Source organism: Aplidium turbinatum, chromosome 7, assembly GCF_918807975.1.
Source record: "Aplidium turbinatum chromosome 7, kaAplTurb1.1, whole genome shotgun sequence".
In the NCBI taxonomy this organism is placed as follows: domain Eukaryota; kingdom Metazoa; phylum Chordata; class Ascidiacea; order Aplousobranchia; family Polyclinidae; genus Aplidium; species Aplidium turbinatum.
In genome coordinates this window covers 5,961,331-5,987,712 of record NC_137478.1, presented here as the reverse complement: position 1 = coordinate 5,987,712, position 26,382 = coordinate 5,961,331, and the positions used below count along the sequence as shown (strand labels likewise).

Below are 26,382 nucleotides of genomic sequence, written 5' to 3'. Positions count from 1 at the left end.
TACGACACAGGCAACAATTGTAATCAGCTGATTTCAGTTTATTTGGAAGGTTGTGTGGAATGCAAAGCTGTTTGTTGTTTCTGGTTTGGTTGTTGGCGTGATATTGTTCTGTCTGTACGAAGTGAAGCGAGTGGTTGCATTTCTTGTTTGCAGTAATTGCTCTATAACTTATCAGTTTCGTTTGTTCTGCAAGCCCTTGTCAAGTGGAAGGTGTGCTCTGTATTTTTGCGAAACGTTTCGTCAAAGCCCACTGTGATATAGCGATAACCGATAACACAGGTTAACAAAATTTGAAAAAAAATTTTAATCGAGAATGGGAGTAACTTTTCTTAGACCACAATTTGCTACTGATTTCAAATCTGGCGCTAGTTTTGCTCTAGCACATCAGGTTTTAAAGTTATTGGTCTAAAAATTTTTGACCAGAAACGTCAATATTGCGATCAAATACCGATTTTGTCACTACAATTTTCAAATTTAGATTAGCTTCAGAGAGCAGAGTGTTTCAGATTTGTGCATTGCTTTCACAGATTCAACACTATTTAGTTGCATATATGTATGCATAGACACTAGAGTGCAAAAAATGCCTCTTAAACCTTGTCTGAGGTACTAAATACTTGAGCTAGCACAATACTGAAGTGTCAGGTTTTTAAGCTCCATGGATTATATTTTAAACGGTCATGGTTGACGCTGAATGCGCTTCAAACAAGCTACACAAGATCAGCTGCAACACCTTGCATACATCAAATACCCAACGAACAAAAACACAAGAAAAACGCTCAGCATGATACCAAAGATAGTGTTTAGAATGTTGCAATGACACTTAGACATTGCTGCATTAAAATCGCTGGGCATATGATTTTCGTTTAGGTGTACATGTTGGATCATCGCGATGCAGCATCCAGCAGTAATCACCCATCATCCTTTCGTTCCAGAACCCTTGATAGCGTGCTTACATGCTTTGGATATCTTGGTGAAACCTTTCACCTTGTTCATCACTCACTGCTCCAAGGTTCTCAGGGAAAAAGTCCAGGTGGGAATGAAGAAAATGAATCTTGAGGGACATGGGGCAGCCCATGTCATTGTAAGTTGAGAGCAACCTTTCAACACCTTTTCTGAAGGAAGCAGCCTTGAAATTTCCCAAAAAGTTAGAGCATAACCATTTAAAGGATTGCCATGCTCGACATTCTGATGAAGTGAGTGATTTTTCAAAGTCAGTATCTTTTAAAACTTCTCGAATCTGTGGACCAACAAATATTCCTTTAAGCTTTGCATGACTTAACTTTGGAAATTTCTTACAGAGGTACAGAAAACCGTTTGAATTTGATTTGCCCATTGCTTTTACAAAATTCTTCATCAAGCCGAGTTTGATATGTAACGGCGGCAAAAGAATTTTGTCAGGATTAACTAGCGGGACATTTTGGACACTTTCTCTTCCAGGATTGTAGGAGCTTCTTGTTGGCCAATCCTTTTTCTGGTAGTGCTCAGTAGTAGCGCGACTATCCCACAGACACAAGAAACAACAGTACTTTGTAAATCCCTCTTGCACCCCCATTAAGATTCCAATCATTTTCAGATTTCCACAAATACTCCACTAATAATCCCTGTAATTAATAGCATTGAGAAGAATTTCGATGTTTTCATAAGATTCCTTTAGGACTTTAGGTACACCGAGTGTGCTATGGGAATGGATAAAATTGTACGGCTCCAGCTCATCAATTGTACGGCTTATCATTGTTTTATTATGACGTCACACTTAATTTGCGAATAAAAAAACTGCTTTACTTGCCTGTAAATGTGGCATGTCTTCAAAATTTTAAAATTGGAATATCTAAAAAACATAATGTGCTAGGAAAAAAATAAAGACATTTTTGAAATCAGCGCACAAAATGCTTCTAGAATCAATCAATCACGAGCTCGATTAAAATTTGCTGTTGACCAGTGTAATCATGTACCTCATATGACCTAATTGGTTTCTTTTGTTGTAGTTTTGAGTATTGTCTAAGCACTACCGTGTTTCTGAATGTCTTCAAGGTGTCGTTCGGTTGTCTGATATTTTTAAACAATTTATCGCTGCTGTGAGGTCTTGAGTGACTTTTTGTGATTTTCTTAAATATTTGCCAAATAATCAAGTACATTTGTAACTTTTTATTCTGCTGATATGCAATAAATGTGTTATTTTAAGGTCCTGTGCCAGGTAAGCTTGTAGTTTATTTTTCAATATATATATATATATTATACTGTATTTAAAGTGCCCCTGACAGGTTGGATCCAAGTGTAGTAACTTTTTTAAACTTTTCCTGGCGCAGAATTATGCTTAGCAAACTTTTTTAACTTAACCCCGAAGCTCGACTGGTTATGGCGAAATTTATATCAGAATACGACTGCTCCGTCGCGTCACCACGGGCGAAACTCCATATTTCACTGCTCTTGGATAACTTTGGTGGTGTAACGTCATACTGGGTGAGCGTCATTAGCAACGGATGAAACAAATGTTTCCTTGTAGATGAAATTTTGGTCGGATTCGTACAACAAGCGGGTGCTTTTTTCAAAGATTTATTGTTTTTTTTGCAGTTTAATAAAACTGTACTGGATACGGATTCCTACAATACACCGCAAGTAAAAATGTAGAAATCGTACGAATCATCATTCATATTTAATTCATCACTATTCATAAATAAATAAAAGTTCTCTCTCTCTCTCATAATGTGCCTTCAGTTGGCCATTTAAATCCACTGTGACGGCCATCTGTACTTGGAAAGTTGTTTCCGATTTCTTGCCAAACAATGCATGACGGCAGCACAATCCGATTGTTGCTTTCGAGAGCATCACTTTGTGGTATATATTATATATATATCCACTCCAATACATACCTGTAGGCAACTAGCCGATACTGCCTGCAAGGAAATAAAATCACTTTTTTTTAGTGTGCATTCTTTAGTGTTTAGGGTATATTTAGTCTAATGTAGCATCCTTACTCGTTTGATAGGTCTCCGTTTTCTCCTTTTGGGTTATTGCCTTTTCTCCAGTTCTTCCTGCTTCTCATATAAAAAAAGTTCTCGGATCTGCAGGATGTAAGTGTGCCTCAAAATTGGTCAAATTTGCAACACAACCAGTACCACAACTTGATGCGTCTTCATAAGTTTATCTGTGGCACTTCACGGCAACATATACGTTCATTGGGCTGGGGCATAGACTCACACTTGTGGCAAACGCACCACCTAGAGTTTCCAGCATGCCACTCATTGCTGGAAAGATCCAAATCGGGTTGGTGGTGACTATGCAAGTAAAACTATCAGTTATTCAAACATTTCACAATGGCATAGCTTTTCAAAATCTTTAATAGGATCGGTAGCTACCTGCACGGTATTACGTAGCAAGATTTCTTCTGAATACTCTGGCTCAAAAAGGTAAGGAGCATGTTCAGTAAAATCTTCATTACTGACATCTGAATCGTAGTCAGGATTCATTAAAATTTATAAACTAAGTAGTAAGTAACAACTAACACATGATTCTAAAAATATAGGGTTATCACAATAGAATGTGAAAATTGCAAAGAGCATGTTTCCATTCTAGTGTTTTTGTATAGCATTTGCTGCAATGAAGTGACAATAGTATTGCAGTCAATATGCTCTCTGCAATTATCAAGTATTATACCACCAAATATTAACAAGATGGCAAGGTTGTCATACAAGAACAAGCCAAAACTAATTTCGTACAGAAATTACAAAACTGAAAAAGTCCAACAATTAACATGTCTGGAATAAAATCAAGAACACACATACAAATATGGAGGTAGCAATTGCTTCGTAAATAGGCAACCGACAAAGCAGCGTCTATGTCTAAAGTACAATGCGAAAGATGTAAGGACATTCTCTATTATTTCTTTTTACTTTATTCATTTTTATCCTACCGGATCATAGACACCTTAAGGTGTCTATGTCCGGGATGGTAAAGTGAATTGTATCACTATACTGCTTTAAGCTGCACCCACTGTGGAGCTGCCAGTGTCACTGTTTTCGGTTGATTTTATGACTAGCGTTGTATTTTCAAACATTTTTTTGTCATTATTAATTTGAAATAGCATTGAACAAAGCAATAAGTTTTGGGCGTATTTTGATTTCACGTCAGAAGATTTCAAAATCATTTCGCAATTTGATCCTAAGCGATTCACAATTTGATCCTAAATTACTTCAATCTTTTAATGTCCGATTTATAGCCTAGCAGCATTAAAAAGCTGCACTGTTCTGCCTTCAAATAACAGAAAAAATAGCACACACAGTATATGGACAATATGTCAATTGACAAATCCATGCCTGGTGGTCGATTTCTTGTGTGCAGTTTTTTTAAATCACAGTAACCAATTTTAATATGCAAAAATTGCGGCAAAACTATAATTTTGCAAAATATACCTAGTTTATGATGAAATCCTTTCAGTACGCCATATAAAAACAAGACATTTTCTGGTCTTGTAAAAAGTAATTTAAAGCAAAAATTTCTTCATGGAAAATTATGTCTTATAAACTAAGTTTGAAATGCGCAGCGTGAATTTTCATGTTGAAAAACACTCTGAAAAAAACTCTGCAACACAAAGCACAATATGGCATTTTACAATACCTTATAAAAGGCTTCCTTTTGTACCCTAAAAAACTAGGTTTCCAGTGACAATTGAAATCACTTGGTCTTTTTGCACCATATTTGTGGTCTTCAGAACCTGCTCCTGAAAGCGATCAACGAAGACGATTGGCCATGAATTTACACTAGTAAGTAATTGAAGTTGGTTTGACACTAATTAGACATATAGGCCTACGCTTCTACCCGTCCTACACTCACTATCGCACATACATTCATACAGCTCTCTCGACCAATGATTAAACTGGCGTGGCTGTGAAGTGTGAATGCTAAAACTAACCTTAATTCTAACTGCGATCTTCTGGGAATGCAAATGCGATTCCTACACAAACAGTCAAACATGATACAAGCCAGTTCAATTTTAATACTTTTCCCCCTCAGCGTGGGTTTTCTGTCATGTATAGACATAACCGCAGTGGCAGAATTGCGTTACTTTAATCGCTGCGCCTCCGGGAACACCAGGTGAAATGGGTTTGCAACATCGCTTGCAGCTCTCCCGTGATTTGTCACAACCTAATATCCGCCATTTTCAAGTTTTCGAGATTAACGACTTTTTGTGTTTATAGCTGTAAAATTAACAAGGTAAAACACTCGAAGTTGACTTTTGGAAGGCTGGAGCGGACAAGCAAACAAAATTTTTATAAATAAAATTTAAGCCAGGTGTTTTGTTTGTTTATTAAAATATGGCGTATATTTGGTTTTGCCAGATAACTAGTCATAAAAAATGTATTAGGTTTGTATGGTAAAACCTAATATAATCTCGATGTTGGCTTTATCCGCCTTATTGGCTTATTTAATGTTATGCTTTTGTATGGTAAAACCTAATACAGTCAACCCCGCTTAATCGGACCACATCCGGACCAAGCCAAATTAATCCGATTAAGCGGGTGGTCCCATTAAACGGGGAGAACGAATTTCGTTATTTTTTCATCGTTTTTGAAAATAGTTTAAGCACCTCGTTGGCGTTTACGCGAAGCTATAGCTGCACTACCATTATTCTCATGCTTTGCCCATAGATCTTGCAATTACCTCTCCTGTACACGTAGCCTTCTTAATGTTGACTTTGGTAGGCGAACCATCTCGACTAACTTCGTCTCTGACGTTCCCGAAGGCTGGTTTTTCATTTTGTTAAGAATCTCTATTTTTTCTTTAAGTGTTCGATCTACGCGAGTTATTGCTGCCATTTTTATTCAAGCGCTAAAAGCATTCATTCATTCTTCTGTACAGTACAGTATTTGGTGCTGCATCACAATTACTGCAATTCTGATAGATGACAATTGACCTTATGAAGTGACAACAAGCGTTTGTTTATCTGTAGCCTACTTCACTTTAAAATGGCTTAGCGAGAACGTAGCACGTTGCCCACATCAACTCTTGACGCGTCACCTCGCAGAAAAATGTACAAAAAGTAAAAAACGTTAACCATAAAGGCCTATTTTAGGGCGGAGGGTGGTCCGTTTAAGTGTGGTGGTGGTCCGTTTAAGCGGGGAAAATTGTACAGAAAAATGGATTTGGATTCGGGACCAGTGCAAAATGGTCCGAATAAGCGGGTGGGCCGATTAAGCGGGGTTGACTGTATAAGCTCGATGTTGGCTTTAACCACCTTATTGGTTTATTTAGTGTTATGCTTTTGTATGGAAAAGCTTAATATAAACTAAATGTTGGCTTTGACCACACTATAATTTTATGATTTTGAATAGTAAAGCCTAATATAAGATTATTGGCTACTAAATTGCCTAGGCAGAGTACAGTACCCTGAAATAAATAAATTGTGGATTACTTTGCTCATAGTAGATATAATAGAAGCATTAACATACAGTATAATTGAACCAAGTCGTTATGTTGATGCCTCCTTGATTTTTCAAGGAAATTTTTGCTACTTGCTGTGATATGTTGGTTTTAAATCACAGTCATAACATTTCAGGAAGATAATCAAATTTATTTGTCGACCGGATAATGGTGTTAATAAAATAACCAAACTTCTTGTTAGGCCTGAAGGTAGAACCGCAAGGTGTCGTTACCGCTTTAGTTATTCCATGGATAGTTTCTACGTAGAGCCTAAGCGTAGGCTACCGGTAGGCCTCCTTAAAATAGCAAGAGTCAACAATACAAGCCTAAATCAAACCTAAAGTAAGCCTTTGAATTTCTCCCAGAACTGTGTATCATTTCGTCACTGTAATCTGTAGATAACTTTGCTGATCTCACAGAAGCCTGCTAGGTTAAAGGCTATCGCCGATTTAAAATCAGTTGCTGGTAGCCTACTTAATTACCATGCATTTATTTAAGGCTACCCTACTGCATTGGCTACACAGCATCTGGTTTGGTTGATTAGAAATGACCAAGCACACTGGGTAGCGTACTCCCAGGCCTCTGCCTTAAAATTTTAATAAACTTATGCAAACTAAGCTATTTAGTGTAGGCTACGAAAAGTCAAACTGTTCGGCGAGACGTAGCCTAAATGAAACGGCATTTAATGAAAAGCTAGTGTGCTCGGACTAACATTTTTAAGCTGCATAATTAAGCTTACCTAGTGGAGCCTAGTGCTTAACAACATTTCAACCCAATCTACTTTATCGAATGCTTTTAAATCCGCTTCACGCAACTCTAAGAAATGTAAGATGTGAAGTAGCCTGAGCTACTCTGCTGAGATTTGGCGGTCACGTGACAATTTCCTGTTACTTGATTGGATAGACGAATATGTTAGATTTTAGAAAATTATTCTTGCACAGATTAGAATATGTTAGGTTTTACACACCAATTATCTCGTAAACCATACTACATTGGAGCACAGTTTTTTGTCAGGAGATGCATGAAGTTTTTAAACGTAGTAAAATGCAAAACAGTCATTTTTGACAAAATGGCGGATATTAGGTCTACCAAAATCACGGGAGAGCTTGAGAAAAGTGCAAGTAGCTTGCTCTTGCAAACAATGCATTTTTCTTCGATGTTTTCATTGACACCTTCACTGCATAAATATAAATCGAAAAATACTTAAAAAATTCAAAGAGATTTTCATCGAGAACATTGCAAACACGTTACATTTTATAAATTCCAAAACAAAACTTCGTTCCTAAACTTTTCATCAAATTTTCCTATAATTCAACTGATTATAATTCAATTATGTTACATTTTGTCTTGAATTACACTACATTTATCGAAACAACTCCCAAAACTGTACTTTTCCTTGAAAATGTACTAAGTTTGCCTACGTTGTGGTGTCACATGGGTGCCACGATGAGTCATAATCATCAGGGACAGTTGCATCATGAACGCTGAACTCAGCAGAAGCATTTTGTTTAACAGGTGTTGGAACATTTGTTTGGAATTGCCTTGATATGTCTCCAAATAAGAGTTATATCACTACCTTTCCGGCATATATTCATTGGTTCAGACAATGTCTGTACAGTATACCTGTATGAAAAGTAAATGTGTAATAATTAACATTTGCAAAAATGTAACACCGAAATAACACAGCCCAGCTGATGCTGATACAATTGTCACTTTTGGGAACACGACAAATATAAAAGTATATGGGCATGTATAGTTTGTATACCTGTTTCACGAGTGTTTGCACAAATTTAGGATTGGTCTGACACGATTTAGTTGCAGAAGTCAATATTGAACTTCGACCATGACAAGTGGCTTGCATCGATCACTGGCCAAAGTATCAGTTTCATCAACATCCAAATCAGTGAAATCACCTTCAATCTGGTATACAAATTATATAAGCATATGTCAGATTTAAGACAGATCACTGTAAGGATTCATATGTGTAATTTTATTGCTCAAAGGGGACTTTTTGTGCTGTGTAACTCGTGCCAAAAGCTACAAAACTATATCACAAATAAACGAATTTTTTGGTTATCTAAAACATGTTATACTCTGGTTGCAAAAATGAGTGAAAAACAGATAAATACATTATAAAAATATTACTTTTATACAGCAACAGCATACAATGCAAAATCCATGCATATATTCTAAGCAGTAATTGATACTGAAAAAATATGGTACAAACCACATCCATTGCAGCTGCATATTCACTGCCAGATTGAGTTTTTTGACCAGTAATTTTTTGTAGTTATAGATATCTCTGCATTTCTTCAAGTGATTTCATTTGTAGATGTGTACCAATTTGAGCATTTAATGAACGCAAAAGATAACTTGAACTCTTGCCAAAAGCTACAAAAGTAAATTACAAATAAATAAGTTTCTTGTTATCTAAAGCATGATATCCCGTGGGTGCAAAAATGAGTAAAAAACATATATGTATCCAATCCATATAACTGTAGACAGTGGCACACGTACGTTTCGGATCAAGTGGGATTTATCGGATTTTCATTTGGGTAATTCTCATTTTGCACACACTTTAGACCAAAAGAGCCCCACACATTCACGTTTTGCAGTAGTCGTACCATAGCTTACCAAGTCACCGCAGAGAAAGAATGTATCCTTCCCACCTAGGGTGACGTCACAGCGGTGTTGCCGTTTTTTATTTTCGCAAATGAATGACTGCCAGATTCGCTGAAAGTTTGCAAGCGTGTAACTTAGTAGCCTGTTAATATTTTTTACAATTTGCTGGTCAGGGAAGTTTGTAAGTGTCATCTGTTTTGGTATCGTAGGTAAATTTAGCGAATTTATTTACCTGTCAGAGGCACTTTGTATACCAGTAGAAGTATCTTTTTATTACATTTTGTGTAAAGTCACATTTTTTTATGGCTCTTGCTGAAACATGTCATTTTGCGTTTATTTAGCGTAAATGGGCCATTTCTTCGTTTGGAACATTCTTTTTACCAGCTTCAGATCAAGTTGCTCCTCCCGTGGATGGTATATCGATGGCTTGTGACCTGCAATTTACTAAACAATGATTACCCCTCTCCTGGCTCTATTTCTAATTGTGGTTTTGCTTTTATAAAAACGTCATGGTTTCACCTGATGCATATTGTCACAATTAACGTGCTTGGAGTTGAGTGGCTCAAGACAGGGTTAATATAATTGATTGCGTCATGCAGCAAAATTGTTGCCAGGATCAGAAATGGTCATCCCATGAATGCGATTTTTGTGCTGCAGTCACGTTATGATTTTCTGAGCATAGCTGGTAAATTTTCATGAAATAATTTTCAAATCCTTGCTGCTGTTGATGTGTTCCTAATGGAAAACTCTTTATTACAAAAAATGCCAATGCAAAAAATCTGCTGGCTTGTATTATACTGTTTGCAAAATCTTGGTGGCTGCCATTCAGTTTTCATTTGCAAAAAAACTGTTTTCAATGTTTAAATAACTCAAGAGAATAAAATGTCAACGAACACGCCACTCGACTCCAGCAATTCAACTTTTGGAAGTACTGTTGTTTGTGATTCTTTTTTACAACAGCACGCCTTGAAGCAGTAAATTATGCGATGGGAAAATGAAAAGCCCATGCTTTGTGTGCTCATTTGGCCGAGTAATGTTGTTTTGGTTCTCTCGTGTCCCGAACATTCACCAATGCGGGTGTCGTTGTGAGGAGACCAACTGCCAAAACTTATCAAAAGTTATTTCCATAAAATTGTTTCCGTATTTCGTTTTTTATTAAGTTTACACGAAACTTTCGGTGGAATTGTTTTACTCGTGCTTCACCGTTTCATTCGCTACTGTACAGATAAATAAACATGGCTTCACAAGCACAAGATTGGTGTTGCTGGTGCAAATTATCGCAGAATGGCTGGATTCGGTGCGAACCCTGTCAAACATGGTTTCATGATTGAAATTTAATTGTCTGGAGTCTGGACAGTTAGAGCGTCGAGATCTGTTTAGAAAATTGATTATTCAGGAGATTGATATAAAATCTAGTTATACAGAAACCACAGTTCAGGTAGGTATAATTACAGTTAGGGAGCGTTCAAATATTACGTAACGCTGTTTTTCCGAATTTTTGACCCCCCTTCCCCATGTGACGCCAACGTAACGTTTTTGTTAACCCCTCCCCCACGTGACGCTTCATTACAAAGCCCGTTTTGCCAGTTTATATCAAAATTATGACGTGGAAACACGTGCTGATAAAATATCTTGGTTTGTATGCACCTAAAGCTTACGTTTGAGACATGAAATTTAGCTATATTCTTTTTTTGGAATTAAAACGTTATGTACCTACTGAAAACGTTTAGTAGCCTACAGCAAGCAGATGGAAAATTTGCGGTGGTGTAGGCCAAGGGTCTCAAACTCAAATTGCTATGAGTGCCAAATACACACTTGTAAATTAACCCGAGGGCCGCAATATACAATAAGAAGTCAATAAACAACATACACACAGTTAAAACGTAATAAAAAAAAAGGAGTAAGAGCCCTCCAAGAACGTGAGATTGCAAGAAAAAGTAGTAAATACAAAGAGATGGAAAAACACTGTGCGAACGCTAACGTAAAACAAAAAAGAGCGCAAACAAAACGACGGACCTGGAAAGCAAAAATCTTACAATCTACAGTAGAACTCGGTTAATCCGGATCTTCGCCTAAACCGGATGAAACTGGAAGTACAAATGAGTCAGGCTTGATAGAACCGTCATCGGTTAATCCGGATGGAATCGCCGGTCAAATCGAATCCGGATTAACCGAGTTCTACTTGTACTTTCAAAAAAAGCGGAAAAACTAACTCTTGAAGAACTTTATTCAGCAAATGCCAAGGTTACTGTTGCAATGACCACACAATAAGTGAATAGGCAATGTGATTGTGATGTAACAATACGAGTTTCTCGCACGTAATAAAATGGCGCGACAGCAGTGATAAAAAGTCCGGGGGAAGTTTGATGGGCATTTTCAGGTTTTGTAGAACAAATATGGACCTTACGGTACTTTAATAGTTAGTTATTTTATAGATTAAAAATGCACCGCGGCCGCGTGTTTGAGACCCTTGGTGTAGGCCTATGTGTGGTAATCGTGCCGACAATAATCGGAAGCGAATGTTGCCAGGAGAATGACTCTGTGTTAGCCAAAACTGTTTCAAAGTCTTGTTGTTTTCTCGCTTTGCTATTCGATCCAAACGCCTGATCGTACTCACACACCTGTACCTAGGTCCACTAGCGTACGCAGGGGGGGAGGCCATGGCGTTAGCTAACGTGGGGAGTTAGCTATATTTCCGAAAAATGCCAAAGAAAACATAATCTTATCCTTTTGCTATGCCACCTGACAGCACCATTTCACAGGAATTTTCTTACCCATATTTTTGTTGAAAATGCTCTCGGAATGCACCAAATTCAAAGTAAATTTTCTTGGGAGGCCCCCCTGCCGCTGGGTGTCGTCTTAGGCGACAACGCCGTTGGGCTTCGCCCGCCGGTTGTCAAAACCCCCCCTTTCAAAATTCCTGGCTACGCTATACCGTCAATGCCCCCCCCCCCCCCCCCTTGAGAAAATCCTGCGTACGCCACTGCCTAGGTCGATCGAGTTTTGTGGGTAGGCTACTGCATTGACAGTGGCTTTCACATATCTTGAAAAATTAAAGACAGAAGGAACAGCTTTAGGGATCAGGTGTCTGGACTTGGTGCCTTGTAGCTCTGCCTGTAGATCACGTTGGCCAGAAAATGATTGCTGCATACACGGCAGTGCTTGTTTACAGGTGGGTCTTTGAGTTTCTTCGCCGAGATCCATTTCTTCAGCTTGTCGTCATTATTCAGAGGTAAACGATGAAAGGATACCCCTTTGACGATTCCCCGGTTAGTACAACCGGGAGCCATACAAGAAGCCACCATTTTAAAGGGCGTAAAAACTCCCTTAACATAAAATTGTTCACTGTTTCGGTAGCCTACGCGATTTGTTCCTTGTGTTTGCACGCAAAACAGTAGACCAGTGGTTCTCAACCGGGGTGCCGCGGCCCCCTGGGGTGCCAATTTCAATGCTCAAGGGTGCCGCGAGATAATTGAGATATTGCAATACTGCGGCCCATAATCATCGGTATGCCTTTGTTTTCTCGCCCAGGAAAAACAGCGTAAAAGATATTTTGACTAGTTGCTGTTTTTTCCATAAAAACGTTTGAAACGCATCATTATTGCCAGGTTTCATGATTTTATTTTGCAAAGAAATCCACTTTTATTGGACTCTCAGATTGTTTTGAATCTTAAAGATGAAGAAGAATTAATTGACATTCGTAACAATGGAAATTTTAAGCTTATGCATAAGCAGATGCCTCTCGACGAGTTCTGGATGAAAATTCAAAATGAATATCCTTGCGTTGGAAAGAAAGCTATTGTGCTTTTGCTTGCTGCAGTTTTCCACGTCATACCTATGTGAAAGTGGATTTTCCGTATTAACGAACATAAAAACGAGAACGACTGCTTATAGTCGAGGAAGAAATGCCGGTGGCTTTATCGAATGTGCCCCGAGATATTAAGGGACTTTGTGCAAGAAGTGAAGCCCAAATTTCACACTGACTTTTAAATAAATACATTTATTTATGCACGCTATACTGTACAAGTGTACAACTCATTCTGTGTCATTTCATACAGTTATTTGAAATACAGAAACCTCATAAAATTGATCCAGTTTTGCCAGGGTGCCGCAAACTATATATCTCTTTGATAGGGTGCCGCAAGGTCAAAAAGGTTGGGAAACACTGCAGTAGACCTTGGATGCGGCGTTGCCAGCCAATCACGTTATCAAAAATTTTGACTAATCAGAATCATTCAAATCAAAAAAGGTTTTTTAATTAGCCTAATGGTAACACAAAAAATAAAAAAATTGTTGAAAAACGTTCTATTTCAGAAAGATCTACAAATACAAAAGCCATGTATTTTCGTTGCAGTGCACCTTTAAGTTTAAAACATAAAGACCAGTCTTTAATGAATTTATTAACAATTAACGTAATGTACTTCAATAGCTGCTGAAGTCAATGAGACATTTGTGGTCGATCAAAGTTGTCGCTTTCATTGCAAAGCAAACATACGGTAGCCTACTGCTTTCTTGCCGACTTGTGTGAATAAGCGCTTGAGCATATTTGTTAAATTCGTTTCAACTTTACGTTTCTTGGCAAAATCCATAGGAAAATATTTAGTGTAAATTCAAATTCTACAATAACGTTTGGAAGACCATGCTGATGTTGATAATTTGTTGGATTTTTTTTTTCATTTGCACTAAGTAGGCTATCATCATCTCCAGTTGGGCACATTGAATGGTTGGTATTTTCAATGGAGCTAGAAATGTGATATAATGTTGCATAAAGCATTCCTTTCTAAGGCAGCCACTAGTAGTTGCTAGGGAAGATGCCTAGGAGTGCCCACTTTCAAGACCTTATTTTAGCTTCAAACCCTCCGCTTACCAGTACAAAATTTCACAAATCTTGAATTAGCTATCTCAGAGTTTCCAAAAATATTGGAAAAATTTTTTTTAGATTTTTTCAGGGTAGTGCGGCCTAAGTAAACAAATAATGGCGGGATTTTCAAAAAAGCAAACCCTGAAGACGCAACCTGTCGAGTTTATTTGAAACTACCACCGCTCAGAAGTCTAAAATGCAAAATTGAAACCGGAAATTGGGCCCTCGACTAAGAGATGAAGTGTTTGCAGTATTGTTGTACATTTTTCTGCAGTGACACCTCCATTTCTCTCTACTTTGTTTTACCTTTCCACCTGTTTTTTGTTAATGCCACAGACACCTGTGTGGTTGCTGGCTATCCTGTAGTGTACAAGGTTTTTTTACGAATATGCTCGCAGGAACATTTCCACTCAAGTTATTAAAACACTATAGGCCTACGACATTATTGGCAGAGGGATGATGTCAGAACCATCACGTTGGTTGGTTTTGAATCTTTATCCTCGGACAGACAAAACCTTGATCGGGTATTCCTGGTCGTTTGGCATACTTGTAGAGGCTCTTGACGCAGGGCCGGTTACTGAGATTGGCAGAGTGAAGTTTTCCGATTGTTGCAGTGTTGTTACCGGGGAATTATTGCATTCAATAGGTGCCGCTGAATGGAAAGCAGTCCTTAGAATGCGTTGCTCAAGCGCACACCCCGCGAGCCGAACCAGCGCCGCTTGATTTTGAGCCGGGTGCGTAACCACGTAGCCTATAAAGTCTTAGGCTATTTGTTCAGGGGACAGGCTGTTTAGGTCATCATAACCTGCACATCCAGGGTTGTCACATTTTTGTCATCAAGGACGAACCAGCAAGCCTGTTTGTTGTGCATCGCCTAGCAGCATACATTTTAACCGAACTTCACGTACCGTACCGTAATATATTAATTATAACAAGGTAATCATTACGGACGGTATGTACTTTTATACTTCAAATAGCCTATGCAATAATTGAGTTATTTTGAAAACGACTAACAAACGAACATAGGGAAATTTGCAGACAACCGCAAAGGGTTAAATAATGAGAACACACAAGCAAGGTTATCTGGTTTTGGCCAACAAATATTTCACCGTTTCCTCGCGTTTTTTAAATGACAGAGGTCAAGTTTCGAAAATTATCCTAAATTCTTGCAAAGTTCTATCGAGCGTGGCCAGATTTTTGGAAACTCTCATTTATGTAACTTGAAGAAACGCTGTACTGTAGGCTGAGGAAGCAAGAAAGCATAACTAGCAAGATTTAACGAATCCGGTTCCCGTTCATCTGCTGGATGTAGATTCACTTCGGGAATGCAAAATTTCATCGACTTTTTCGAACATACCCAGTGCCATCTGCAAAATAATTTTTAGAGAAGATTTTCCCTTTTTGGTTAGGCTAGCCAATGTAGCCTACGATATGTTCATGCGGCAGTTTACATAATATCGTTTCGCTGCTTCTGCGAAACCCAACAGATAAGGTGTGGAGTAGAACTGTAGGCTGCGTATAAGACCAGGTTTTCTCAAAGTTATAAAATGTTTTCTTGCTAAATTATATTATATGGACTTAGGTGTTAAAACTGCCTCGAGTAGAACTAGTCTAAAAGTATTCTCTCGCAAACTAAAGAGTCTAAAGCGCATTTTTCACATGGAGCCTTACCTTCGCTAAAATGGAGTCGCTTTCGTCGATAGTCGTTACGATGTTAAAATGGTCCATTCTAGTCAATGTTTCACTTTTAAATGGAATTTGAACATTCTCGAGCTCCTGAAACAAGTAAAATTGTTATGTGGAGGAGAAGGGCTGCTGTAGTTTCCCGAACCACCAGTTTGTAGCTACCCCCCCCAACAAATTTCTCAATTAGCCAGCACACGTTTTCTTGAAATAATTTTACAACATTTTTTGTTTATTTTGGCGATAAAATAAAATACGTTTTAAATGCTTACGGTACTTTTCGAGTTTTAGCCTACTTATTGTGGCAGACTGGCAGTGTAGGCTGAAAGAAAAAGTGGCATTTTCTTAAATATCTACCAAAATAACGAAATTGTTTCAAACTTGTACAACTGAAAAAAAAAGAAAAAAAAAAAGTAGCCTACAACTGAAGCCGATGTGTATGGGAGAGCGATTCGCTCTGCTCTGGTAATAACCGATTCAACATTTGTGGTGTCTTATCTCATGCAACCTCATTGCTGTTCAATCTATGGTTATTGGCGCGCAGACTGTTGATACAACATGCTTGTAAAATATGCCACGTAGGCTCACAATATTGTAACGCCCCTACAACCTTTAGGAAGATGTTTGTCCATTTTGAAATTGTTGGTGATTCATGCTCAACAGATAAAAAACATAATTTGCAATGCGAATAGTTCCTTAAATTGAGTTTCAGTTCTTCTGTATGAGCAATTGGGCTGAGGTTCATGGCTTCTTCCCTGCAAACATAAACAGTGGACAAGTGTGATGTACGTTAGCCTACAACCAGGGATAACTGCCTACAACGAAAACGTAGCCTACTAGCCTAATATCGGCCTGTCAAAGATGAAACAAAACTGATGTACAAGACATCTCTGCGGCTGCTTGGGTGGACCATAAATGGAGTTCTGAATGGAAGTCAACCGCCACCAGATTTGATTCGTTCATCCCCGACGCCGACACACGCCCCATTGGCCTGACACTACCAAGACAGGCATGGGTGCGACTCAACCGTCTCCGTAAGGGCGTCGGGCTTTTCCGCTCAACCATTCACCAATGGGGAATGGCCTCTTCCTCCTCCTGTGAATGTGGTGCCGAGGAACAGACCGCAGGCCACATCATCAACGACTGCTCCATCTTCAAGCCACCTAATGGCGTGGAAGGTCTGCGTGTCATGGATGATGAAACCAAAGACTGGCTGCTCTCTAGTAGCCTTCCAGTGTAGTCCGGGAACATCGTGAATCTGGGGTGGTAAAAGGATAGACCCTCGGCCCCAGACGCTCACACGACGACGACGACGAAAGGTGAAACAAATTGAGCTCAATTTGTGCTTGGCATTTGACCAGAGTCCATTTAGAGTTGCCTGTAATGATGGCCGGCCCTCCTCACAAGTCACAATACCTGCTTTGTGATGAGATGAAAACAAGGCATAGTCTAAAGAAACGAACTTATAAAACCAAAGTACTAGTTACTACCGTGTACATTAATCTTCTAAAATCTTGGTTATACCTTTCTGGAAAGAGACTGTAAAAATCATAAGCTGCAATAGGCTACGTAGTTGCGTTTTAGTAGAGAGAGAGAAATAACTTTATTTGCCAATCAGATTCTATAATAGTGCGGTATACCATAGGTTTACATCACAATATATATAATGCATAAACATAAAGGATAAGTAGCCTATCGGTGTTGAATAATTCAATCTGATTAGCCAGAAGCAGCGAAAGATCATTTGGTCAGCTGCTCCCAACTCATCATCATCATCATCATAATCCATCGTCGGTTTGTTCCCCACTAGTGGGGGTGGCCGATTGTTTCCGCGCAGCAATTGTTTTAATCCCTTTTGCTGCGCGGAAACACATATAACATATAACAACTGAACACATATAACAACTGGTTATATTAAAACAAAAATAGATAATAGTGAATTACCATGTCATCGGTAAAGGTTCGTCTACTGCCGTCCCGAGTAAATGAGTCACTTCAAAGACTCCACAAGCAACACATACTCGAACCAATTTACTTCGCAGGTAATTCTCCACGTTATCGTATCCAAGTTCTGACCACCTTGTTTGCACCATAGTTATGCATTCACAGCCACCACTAGAGTGACCAACGAGGGTGATGTCTTTGGCGTTGGGAAAGGTTGTAGCAATGCAGGCCATTGCTTGCATGTCTTGCATATTAATATCGCCAATTCGCACTAAAGGTAAATGAAGACATTAAATTCTTGTTTTCTTTCAGGCTACTTTCATTTAGGCTACAATGCGCAGCTAACACGGGCCACGTTACGAAAATTAGTAGAAGAAAGCGGGGCAAAACGAGCATTTGCTTTTTGAAAAAAAAATACAACTGAAGGTGACTTTTTTCTTTATTTTCGAAAATTGCTTGGACGAATATTCTACAAAAAAAATTGGAAACTGTAGCCACACTCGGAGGCAAAAAGATTGTCGTTTTACAGTTGTTGCGGCCATAAGGTTAAGTGTGTTGTTTAAGATCTAAAAATGGTGGTGTAAGAAGAAGTTCAGCCGTGGGTTGTTTGGATAAAATAATTGACTCTACAACCACATCAGCTTGGTTGATTGGTTTCGAATCTTTATCCTTGGACTGACAAAGCCTTGATTGGTTATTCCTGGTAGTTTCGCATACTTGTAGAGGCTCTTGACGCAGGGCCAGTCACCGAGATTGGCAGAGTGAAGTTTTCCGATTGTTAAAGTGTCGTTACCGGGGAATTAGCCGAAAGACAATCCACAACTCCAAGCTCGAAAGACAAACCAACGATCAACTTTTCACACCAGCAGACCTCCAGGTAGCCGTCAAACACTTGCAAACAGGTAAAGCAACTGGCCTAGATGGAATCACTACTGAACAGATCCTATATTTTGGTACGAAAGCTAAATCCTGGCTCTTAAAATTCTTCAACAATTGTCTGGCCGGTGCAACAATCCCAAAGATCTGGAGAAAAGCAAAAGTAGTAGCTCTTTTGAAGCCCCAAAAAGATCCCTCTTCCCCAAAGAATTATAGACCAATATCACTTTTATGCATCCTCATGAAAGTATACGAACGCCTCATACTAAGTAGGATCTCAACGCAAGTAGACGACCAACTCACACATGACCAGGCAGGTTTTCGACCAGGGCGCTCTTGTTGCGGTCAAGTTTTAAACCTAACTCAATAAATAGAGGATGGATTCGAACAGAAACTCGCCACTGAAACAGTCTTCGTAGACCTATCTGCCGCTTATGATACCATCAACCATAGGGCCTTGCTTCTTAAACTGGATCAAGCCATCAAGAACCCCACAATCAACCAAGCTATTCAATCACTTCTTACAAATAGACGATTTTTTGTTGAGATGAATGGTCGCAAAAGCTGCTGGAGAACCCAACGTAATGGCCTGCCGCAAGGTTCTGTGCTTTCACCTATCTTATTTAACATATACACCAACGATCAACCAAAACCCCCCAACGTACGTCGTTTCATTTATGCCGACGACCTCTGCCTAGCTACCCAATCAAAAAACTTCTCGGTGATAGAAAAGACTTTAACAGGAGCACTTTCCGAGTATTCCACCTATTACAAGTACTGGAGCTTAAATGCAAACCCTTCCAAAACCCAAGTAACATGCTTTCACTTGAACAATCATAAGGCTAGCCAAAAACTTATCATCAATTGGGAAAACACTGCATTACAACACACCCCCTTTCCTGTATATCTTGGCATAACACTGGACAGGACCCTATCCTATAAGACACACCTACTGAAACTCAAGAAAAAATTATCTGCTCGCAATAACCTTTTGCAAAAGCTGGGAAACTCAAACTGGGGAGCAGATGAGCACACACTGAAGCAAACAGCACTGGCTCTTTGTTATTCGACCGCTGAATACTGCGCTCCAGTATGGGCTAGGTCAAGCCGCACTAAAGTAATTGACTCCGAATTAAACCAAGCATGTAGAATCATAACTGGCACACTCCGTCCAACACCAATCTCCGACCTCTATAACTTAGCAACTATAGCTCCACCTCATATCCGAAGAGAAGTCGCTACAAAAAAGGAAAGAGTAAAACAAATATCCGACCAACGCCACCCTCTCTATGAACACAAACGTATTCCAACAAGACTCAAGTCACGCAAGAGCTTCATCAAAGTCGGCCCATTGGAACACACAAGCGCGGCAGCTGCACGATTAGAAATGTGGACCTCTGAGCCCGATAGGACACAACATCCTGCCATCCCAAGTGCTTCCGAAAGTCTTCAACAAACTCCCACCCTTGAGAGAAGAGAGTGGTGCTGCCTAATAGAACCCGCTGCGGAGTCGGGAGAAATAAAAGCAACCTTTTCCGATGGAAAAGGTTGCTCCTGATCCTACGTGTGATTGTGGCCTAGACAATCAGACAATGAAGCACATCCTCACCAACTGCCCCCTTAGCCCTTCATGTGATGACAACGACCTCAAAAACATCACAAACAATGCTCTTACCTGGCTCCGACACTGGCGTGACAAGCTATGAATGAATGAATGACCGGGGAATTGTTCCATTCACTAGGTGTCGCTAAATGGAGAGCAGTCCTGAAATGCGTTGCTTAAGCGCACACCCCGAGAGTCGAACCAGCGCCGCGTGATCTTGAGCCGGGCGCGTAACCACTGAGCTAACGCTTACAAACGTTTCAAAGAACTTACCTTCAGGGTAGAGAATTCTGCTTGGAATTATACAAACAAGTCCTGCTTCGACAAATGGCTGGGCTATGAAGGCATGTTCAGCAGCACTAAAATAAGATATCTAATAGTTGAAAGTTTGCAACATGACTGGATAAAGGTCAGGCAGTTAGCCTACTGTGTACAAAAATAATATTTGAAAAATGTTTCCGATTATTTTAGCTCAAAGTGGCTCCAGTTTTCAGGTGAAAACGTTTGTTTGCTTTCGTACCATGATAGATTGGTGTTGCTTATCTGAATTGTTCGTTCAAGTCAGATGGTCAACAAAACAAATTGGCAGAACTAATTCAAAAAGAACACGTTTGGTAGCCTAAGTTAGTCAGATTCTTACCTTCCTTCTTGCCAATACCCTCCGTGAAAAAACACGACAATACCATTTTCTAAAAAAAAACGTAACACGATTTAGAAGTTTAATCTAATTAAGGAGTAAAGGCGGTGTAGGATGCCTTATACCCTACCCTGAAAATCACCAATTGTTCCAACCATCTCGTTTATGTGGCAATACATACGGAAATACGTAGGCTACCTGTAGTCAAAGGTGAGAACGCTTGCACCTATGACGTCGGTCTGACAACCATGAAGAGCACTGTGTACTCGAAAGGCACAAAGCTATGTTTGAAGGTGGGTACGAAGACTCGTTGTTTTGCCTTCCCCCTCACATTATCTAAATCTTTACCAACGGATATTAGCCTGAATGCGACAGTCAACCTTTGCTACAGTAGCTTACAGAAACAGTAAAAATGCTGAAACAAGGTAGAACTGTTAAAATATTCGTTGCATTGAAAGAGCTGTTACGCTTTCAAATGCACTAACTAATCATGTACGGTAATTAGAAAGTGATTTAGAAGTAGCCTGCTATGTGTCTCGGTAGGTTTGCTAAGACCAGTAGCCCACCCAGCATGGGGCTAAGGGGGCTCAAGCCCCTCCCCAAACCCGCCACAAAAAATGAAGTTTTTGACTTTTGTATGTTCCCGATTTATACCTTTTGCTTACAGGTTAGACATGAATAACACAACAATACAACAGGGCTGATCATTATAACAATATATATTTTACATATTTACAAATAGTTTTAACAGTGGAACGTTTTCGGCTTAACTTTAAGCCTTTATCAGGAATCTAAAAATAATTAAAAAATGCAATAAATTTCAACTTCTTGAAAGTAAATTTACATTAAGAAAAGGCAACTACATAAATAACTAACTTACAAAAAAGTTTGCACCACAGGGAACATGATAGGCTACATCAAGTAAATGTTAAGGAGAATGGACGCGCCTCCAGCAAATAATTGTTTGTTTAAATTTGGGTTGTAGCATAACAGTGCTTCCTGAATTTTGGTGTTAAATTGGGATTTGCTCTTGCGTAAAATTTTAAATGAGTCAGCAGAGAATTTTTGATCTGGGCAAAAAGAACACGCCATGATATGGTCTTGGGTGGCACTTTTCTTTAAGTCTCTAAAATTCAGATGCTCCAGTACGCTCGTGGTCATGTGGCACAGAACACAAGGGTCGACTTGCCTTCGCTGAGCACCCCCAACATCGCGAGCTCCCACTCTCGCATGTAAGGCAACGTCGACCAACGGGTGTGAGGACTAGCGACCCTTTCCCGCAGTCAAATGTCTGGTGGACACAGGGGCGCCGGAACGATTTTTGACTGGTGGGAGTGGCAGGATTATGAAAAAAGGGCACTTTTGTTTACTGAAAGACCAATTTTTTTAAAAGTTTTAAGATAAGCTATAGCGATAATGCTCATCTATCAGCTCACAATTGAGTAATGATAGCCTATAAGTGTCCGGTATACAAAGAAGGGCGTCATGCTATGTCATATTGATGTAACCTACTGAGTTACATAATTTTGTGGCGTGAATATTATTTTAAGCCAAAAATGAAAGATTATAATTAGGCTAAAACCGAATAGCAGAAATTGTTATATTGCAAAATGTGCAGTAGCTTACATGACCTTAAAAGGGCACCACTACCCCTCCATCTACAGACAACTTGAAGTAGGGACAGTAGAATACCGGGACGACTCACTTTAATGATTTTTCCTACGAAAAGGACAGCTGGAGGGTTACTAAGAAGTTCAAAAATTAACAGAACTGCACAACGTTTTCTTTGCTTTTAGGTAAATTTATTCTCATCAAATGAATTGTTATATTTGGTTAAAATTTTGGGTGCTAAAAAATCTGCAAAACCTCACTACAGCAGTTTGAGGCTACTTACCGTTACCGCTGTTGCGTGAAGTATACCGCTGCATTATCATGACTTGAATACTATTAAATGAACATGATATCACATATTTCCTACGTTTATTTTGGCGATACACACTTTGTACAAACGTGGGCAGGTCATATAAACTGCACCTGAGTATGCGACATATGGCAGTAGACCTCAAGCTGTAGTTGCATCAATTTTTGTCAAAACATTATGACCCTCCAGTAAGTTGTCAATCTTACTTTTGAGTGAGCAATCCCCTACTTCTACCATCCTTAACTTGAAGGTGGGGGAGCATCCCCCCCCCGCTTCCGGCGCCCCTGGGTGGACATACCGATGTACCGTACGTCAATGCTGAATCACACGGACATGTAAAATTATATACGATATTTGAGCAGAAAGACGAAAGCGTCTGGGACTTTAATTGAAAATACGAACTAATTTTGAATGTTTTGTAAGCAGGAAAAATGTCCACATCACATTTACTGTTCACAAAATTAGCGTTTTGTTTCAAACTGTTTTTGCGCTAGTTGTTGTTTTCACACTTATTTGTGTTGGCAAACGGAAAGCTAATTCTATTTTGTCATACATGACGAAAAAGTCGAGATCTATAGAAGATTCCGAGAGTGGACGTAGGGATGAGAGTGGTGATGGTTCTAATACCATGGGGTTCACTAGGCCAACTTGTAATCTGATTGAGAGAACGAATCCTGATATATCGGCAACCGGTGGGTTGTGGGCCGTGGCCGGTGAGTGCCTTTAAATATTAATCAAAGGGATGGGCATTGGCCTACTGTCATGACTGTCGCAAATCACTCGGCCAACATTTCTAAATTAGCCCCCCCCCTAAATTTTTTTTCTGGGTGCGCTACTGGCTAAGACGATTCGGCAAAAGCACTGCTATAGCTTCATGCAGTTTAAGGTTTTTATGTTTCAAACTAGCGTGATCATTGTAAGTGGCTCTGCTTGAAAGTTCACCGGCCCTGTCTTTATCATTTAATTAAAGCTTACCAGGTTGTTTGTCTTGAGGATAATAGACATCCATACAATGTCTTTCTTCTTTTCCGTATTTGATCTGTTCATAACGGCAACTTGCAGAGAAGGATTGAGATTTCTTTTTCAAAAGCGAACAAAATTCTTTTCCTACTTCTGCAGATGACTTTCGATTGGTGAAGTATGAGCATTGTGAAGCATAAAATTCGCTCTGAAAGTTTAGAAAAGTATAGCCTACTAAAATCTTTCTTTAAAATCTACGCCTCAGAGATGTTCACTAGATCGAGTCTGGATCCTGCAGAATTATTCAAAAATTGTCAGGTTCAAAACCGGATCGTGCATTTTGCGGACAAGCAGGATCAGGACTGGATTTAATAGTTTTCCTAGCATACCAAAGGTTCAAAACGGCATATGAAATTATAATAGGCTACGACTACGATGGTAACAGATTTTATTTTTTACAAGATGAACAATCTGATGTTGATAGCCTACCCTACATTCTCTGCACAGTTCTATAAGCCGTATGGACTAACAAACCTTGGTGGACAAACCTCGCGGGCCGTAGTTTGGTGACCCTTGGGTTACAGTAAAATATATATAGGCTAGGCTATGGCCTACATCATGATTTCGAATTAATCAATAAAATTGTCTATAAGTAAGTCATAAATTCTAATGAAAAGATGTACTTACAATCAAGCCATCAAATTTTGTTTGATACATGTTTGAAGTGCCAGTTTTCAGCTTTTAATACGGTGGCCTTATCCTTCCACGTTCCAAAGATCAGCTGTGTAAACTACTGCCTAGCAAATTTGTATTTTTTTATTAAGACTGTTTAGGATCAAGCATAATTTGCAATGTTCAAATACACAAAAACTAAAACCATCGATGTAACCAACCTCAAAGTAAACCTCACGACTATGGCACGAAATAGCCAATTCATTTTCTCACCTTAAGTGTTGGCCTAACCGCCTATCCCAACAAAAGTATACCTCTTAGGCTCTTTCTCATGCCACTTTCATAGCTGTGGTTCCTTTCCTTTGCAGTAGGCTACGAGCTAATGTATTTGCATAGCCTAGTTTTGCCATTGCCAATCATGAAAAACCTTAAAAGTATATAATACACTTGCGAAAAGCAAAACTCTAGCAGTTGAGTCACAGTCACAAGCGAATGGATATAATGTGTTGTGACTGACATAGTAGCCCACCAGCAACTTTATATTATATCCAATATTGTTTTGCTTCATCATTTTCAGCTTCAGCGCAACCTACGCTTTCGCGTTGTATTAATTTACGTCACAGATGGTTGAGCATCCGCTTTTTTTCTGTAGACTGCAAACATTATTGATGCGAATCCCGCATCTCGCCATGCACACAATAGCCTACTTTGCTCTGAACTCAGATAAGCCTGAATATCGCCTAATGGCAGGGGTGAATCCAACAACTAGTTTTATGGAGGGCGATTTTAACAAAACAAACGAACTTGCAAATACATCGTGCGTACAGTTACTTTTCTGTGTTTTAGGAGGGGGGAGATCGCCCCCTGGACCCCCACTGATCCATTGGCAAATTGTTATAGCAGTCAAAAGTATTTTCATTTAAACAGCCTTAGTAGATTGTCTCAAATTATTATCGATCTTTCTTATTTTAAGTAGGCTATACTGTAACTTAGTACCAAGCTAAAGACCAACAAACACAGTGTGTGTTAAAACTACCTTAAGGGCATACGTTGCCAAAAATCGAGACCACAAATTGTAGAGGCACTTTATGTTCGTGATGAATAATTAAACGTTCGACCTTAAGCGTTTACTGCGACCTTTCTTTGACATTTGTGACTTCAACATCTGAGGTCAAATGTTTAGCTTATTCTTTTGTATTATAAAGTGTAGGCAAGTTATTTCACGATCATGTCCAATGTAGCATACAAACAATGGAATCAAATAAAAATCCCAGTTCTAAGTAATGTTGGGCCATAAATGTAAAACGAGACGACTTCCTGAAAGCGGGTAGCCTATTTGCGTATCCGTGATAGGCCTATCACCACAAGACCGCCGTATTGCAGTTTTTAGTGGCATTAGGCTACTCGTAGCCTACCCTTGCTTCAACTTTTTATCACATCATGTAAGCTAAGGGGGCAATGTTTGTTTTCTCTTAAACGAATTCTCAGCAACAGCTGCTTGACTGAAGGATTTGCGAAGACTGGCTTAGCTCACACCCCAGACTCTAATGCGGTATTGCAAAAACAAACGGCATTTGTTGTGTCGTGTGGACACAAAAACAACAAACCACCTACAATGACCCTCAACTCAAGAACCTAGCATTTCTAAGGCTAATGGGTTAGCCTACGTCTGGTAATCTGTTGGATGAAGGCAACAGGATGAGCAGCCTATCGCTGAAAAACGCTGTCTGCAACTTATTTCGTGCTCTTGTTGTTTTTTGACGTGACAGTTTATGCATTGTAAGTTGACCGCCATTGGCAAACTTCCGAAAGTTTGCTTTAGCTTGAATAAATAAGCATGTTACATTGCAGCGCCAAATTGGAAGTTTTGCATTTGCAACAAACAACCAGCCGAGGAATTTCGTCTTCGGTTCTGGTGCTGGTAAGTCTGAGGTCGATTCCAGGTCGGGTCAAACCAAAGACTTTAAAAACGATACCGATTCTATTCTTTCTGGCATAACGCAGTGAGAATAAGTCGGCTAGTAATGAGATGACATCTTAAACCTAATATAAAATTAAAAATAAGCCCTGTCCAGTGGCGTAGCCAGGAAAAAAATTTTGGGGGGGGCCAAAAATTTGATGAATTGAAGAGAACGATAAAGTGTTTGATTTGAGCCATCGCCACATGATGTGCAGTGGCGTGTCCT

General features: G+C 39.4%; 2 protein-coding genes across 5 annotated transcripts in view; one reads left to right on the top strand and one right to left on the bottom strand.

The window, feature by feature from the left end:
- The window catches only part of LOC145773995 (far upstream element-binding protein 3-like), a 48,035-nt gene extending 37,741 nt beyond the window's left edge, over positions 1–10,294 (top strand). For 2 of the 4 annotated variants that reach the window (XR_014289990.1, XM_082585123.1), the window contains one exon: positions 9,424–10,294. The gene's annotated coding sequence lies outside the window, so the exon portion shown is untranslated. Of the gene's footprint in view, positions 1–9,380 lie in introns of all 4 variants that reach the window. The other 2 variants (XR_014289989.1, XM_082585121.1) reach the window with 1 other exon arrangement.
- Positions 10,295–14,335: 4,041 nt separating this feature from the next.
- On the bottom strand, positions 14,336–24,416 carry LOC145774357 (kynurenine formamidase-like). The gene is made up of 8 exons (XM_082585585.1): positions 24,212–24,416; positions 23,540–23,732; positions 20,647–20,695; positions 20,280–20,365; positions 17,528–17,798; positions 16,194–16,338; positions 15,572–15,676; positions 14,336–15,267 (listed from the first exon to the last, which is right to left on the bottom strand). Exons 1-8 carry the CDS (start codon positions 24,239–24,241, stop codon positions 15,196–15,198), a joined length of 951 nt encoding a protein of 316 aa, XP_082441711.1. The 5' UTR covers positions 24,242–24,416; the 3' UTR covers positions 14,336–15,195.
- Positions 24,417–26,382: the final 1,966 nt, after the last annotated feature.

Excerpts from the sequence above, each read along its gene's own strand:
- LOC145774357 (XM_082585585.1), bottom strand. The coding sequence starts at position 24,241 with ATGTATCAAACAAAATTTGATGGCTTGATT. Across the intron at positions 20,696-23,539 it reads TCCTCAAGACAAACAACCTG|AAAATGGTATTGTCGTGTTT; the intron begins GTAAGCTTTAAT and ends GTTTTTTTTTAG. Across the intron at positions 15,677-16,193 it reads GGACAAACATCTTCCTAAAG|GAGCTCGAGAATGTTCAAAT; the intron begins GTTGTAGGGGCG and ends TACTTGTTTCAG.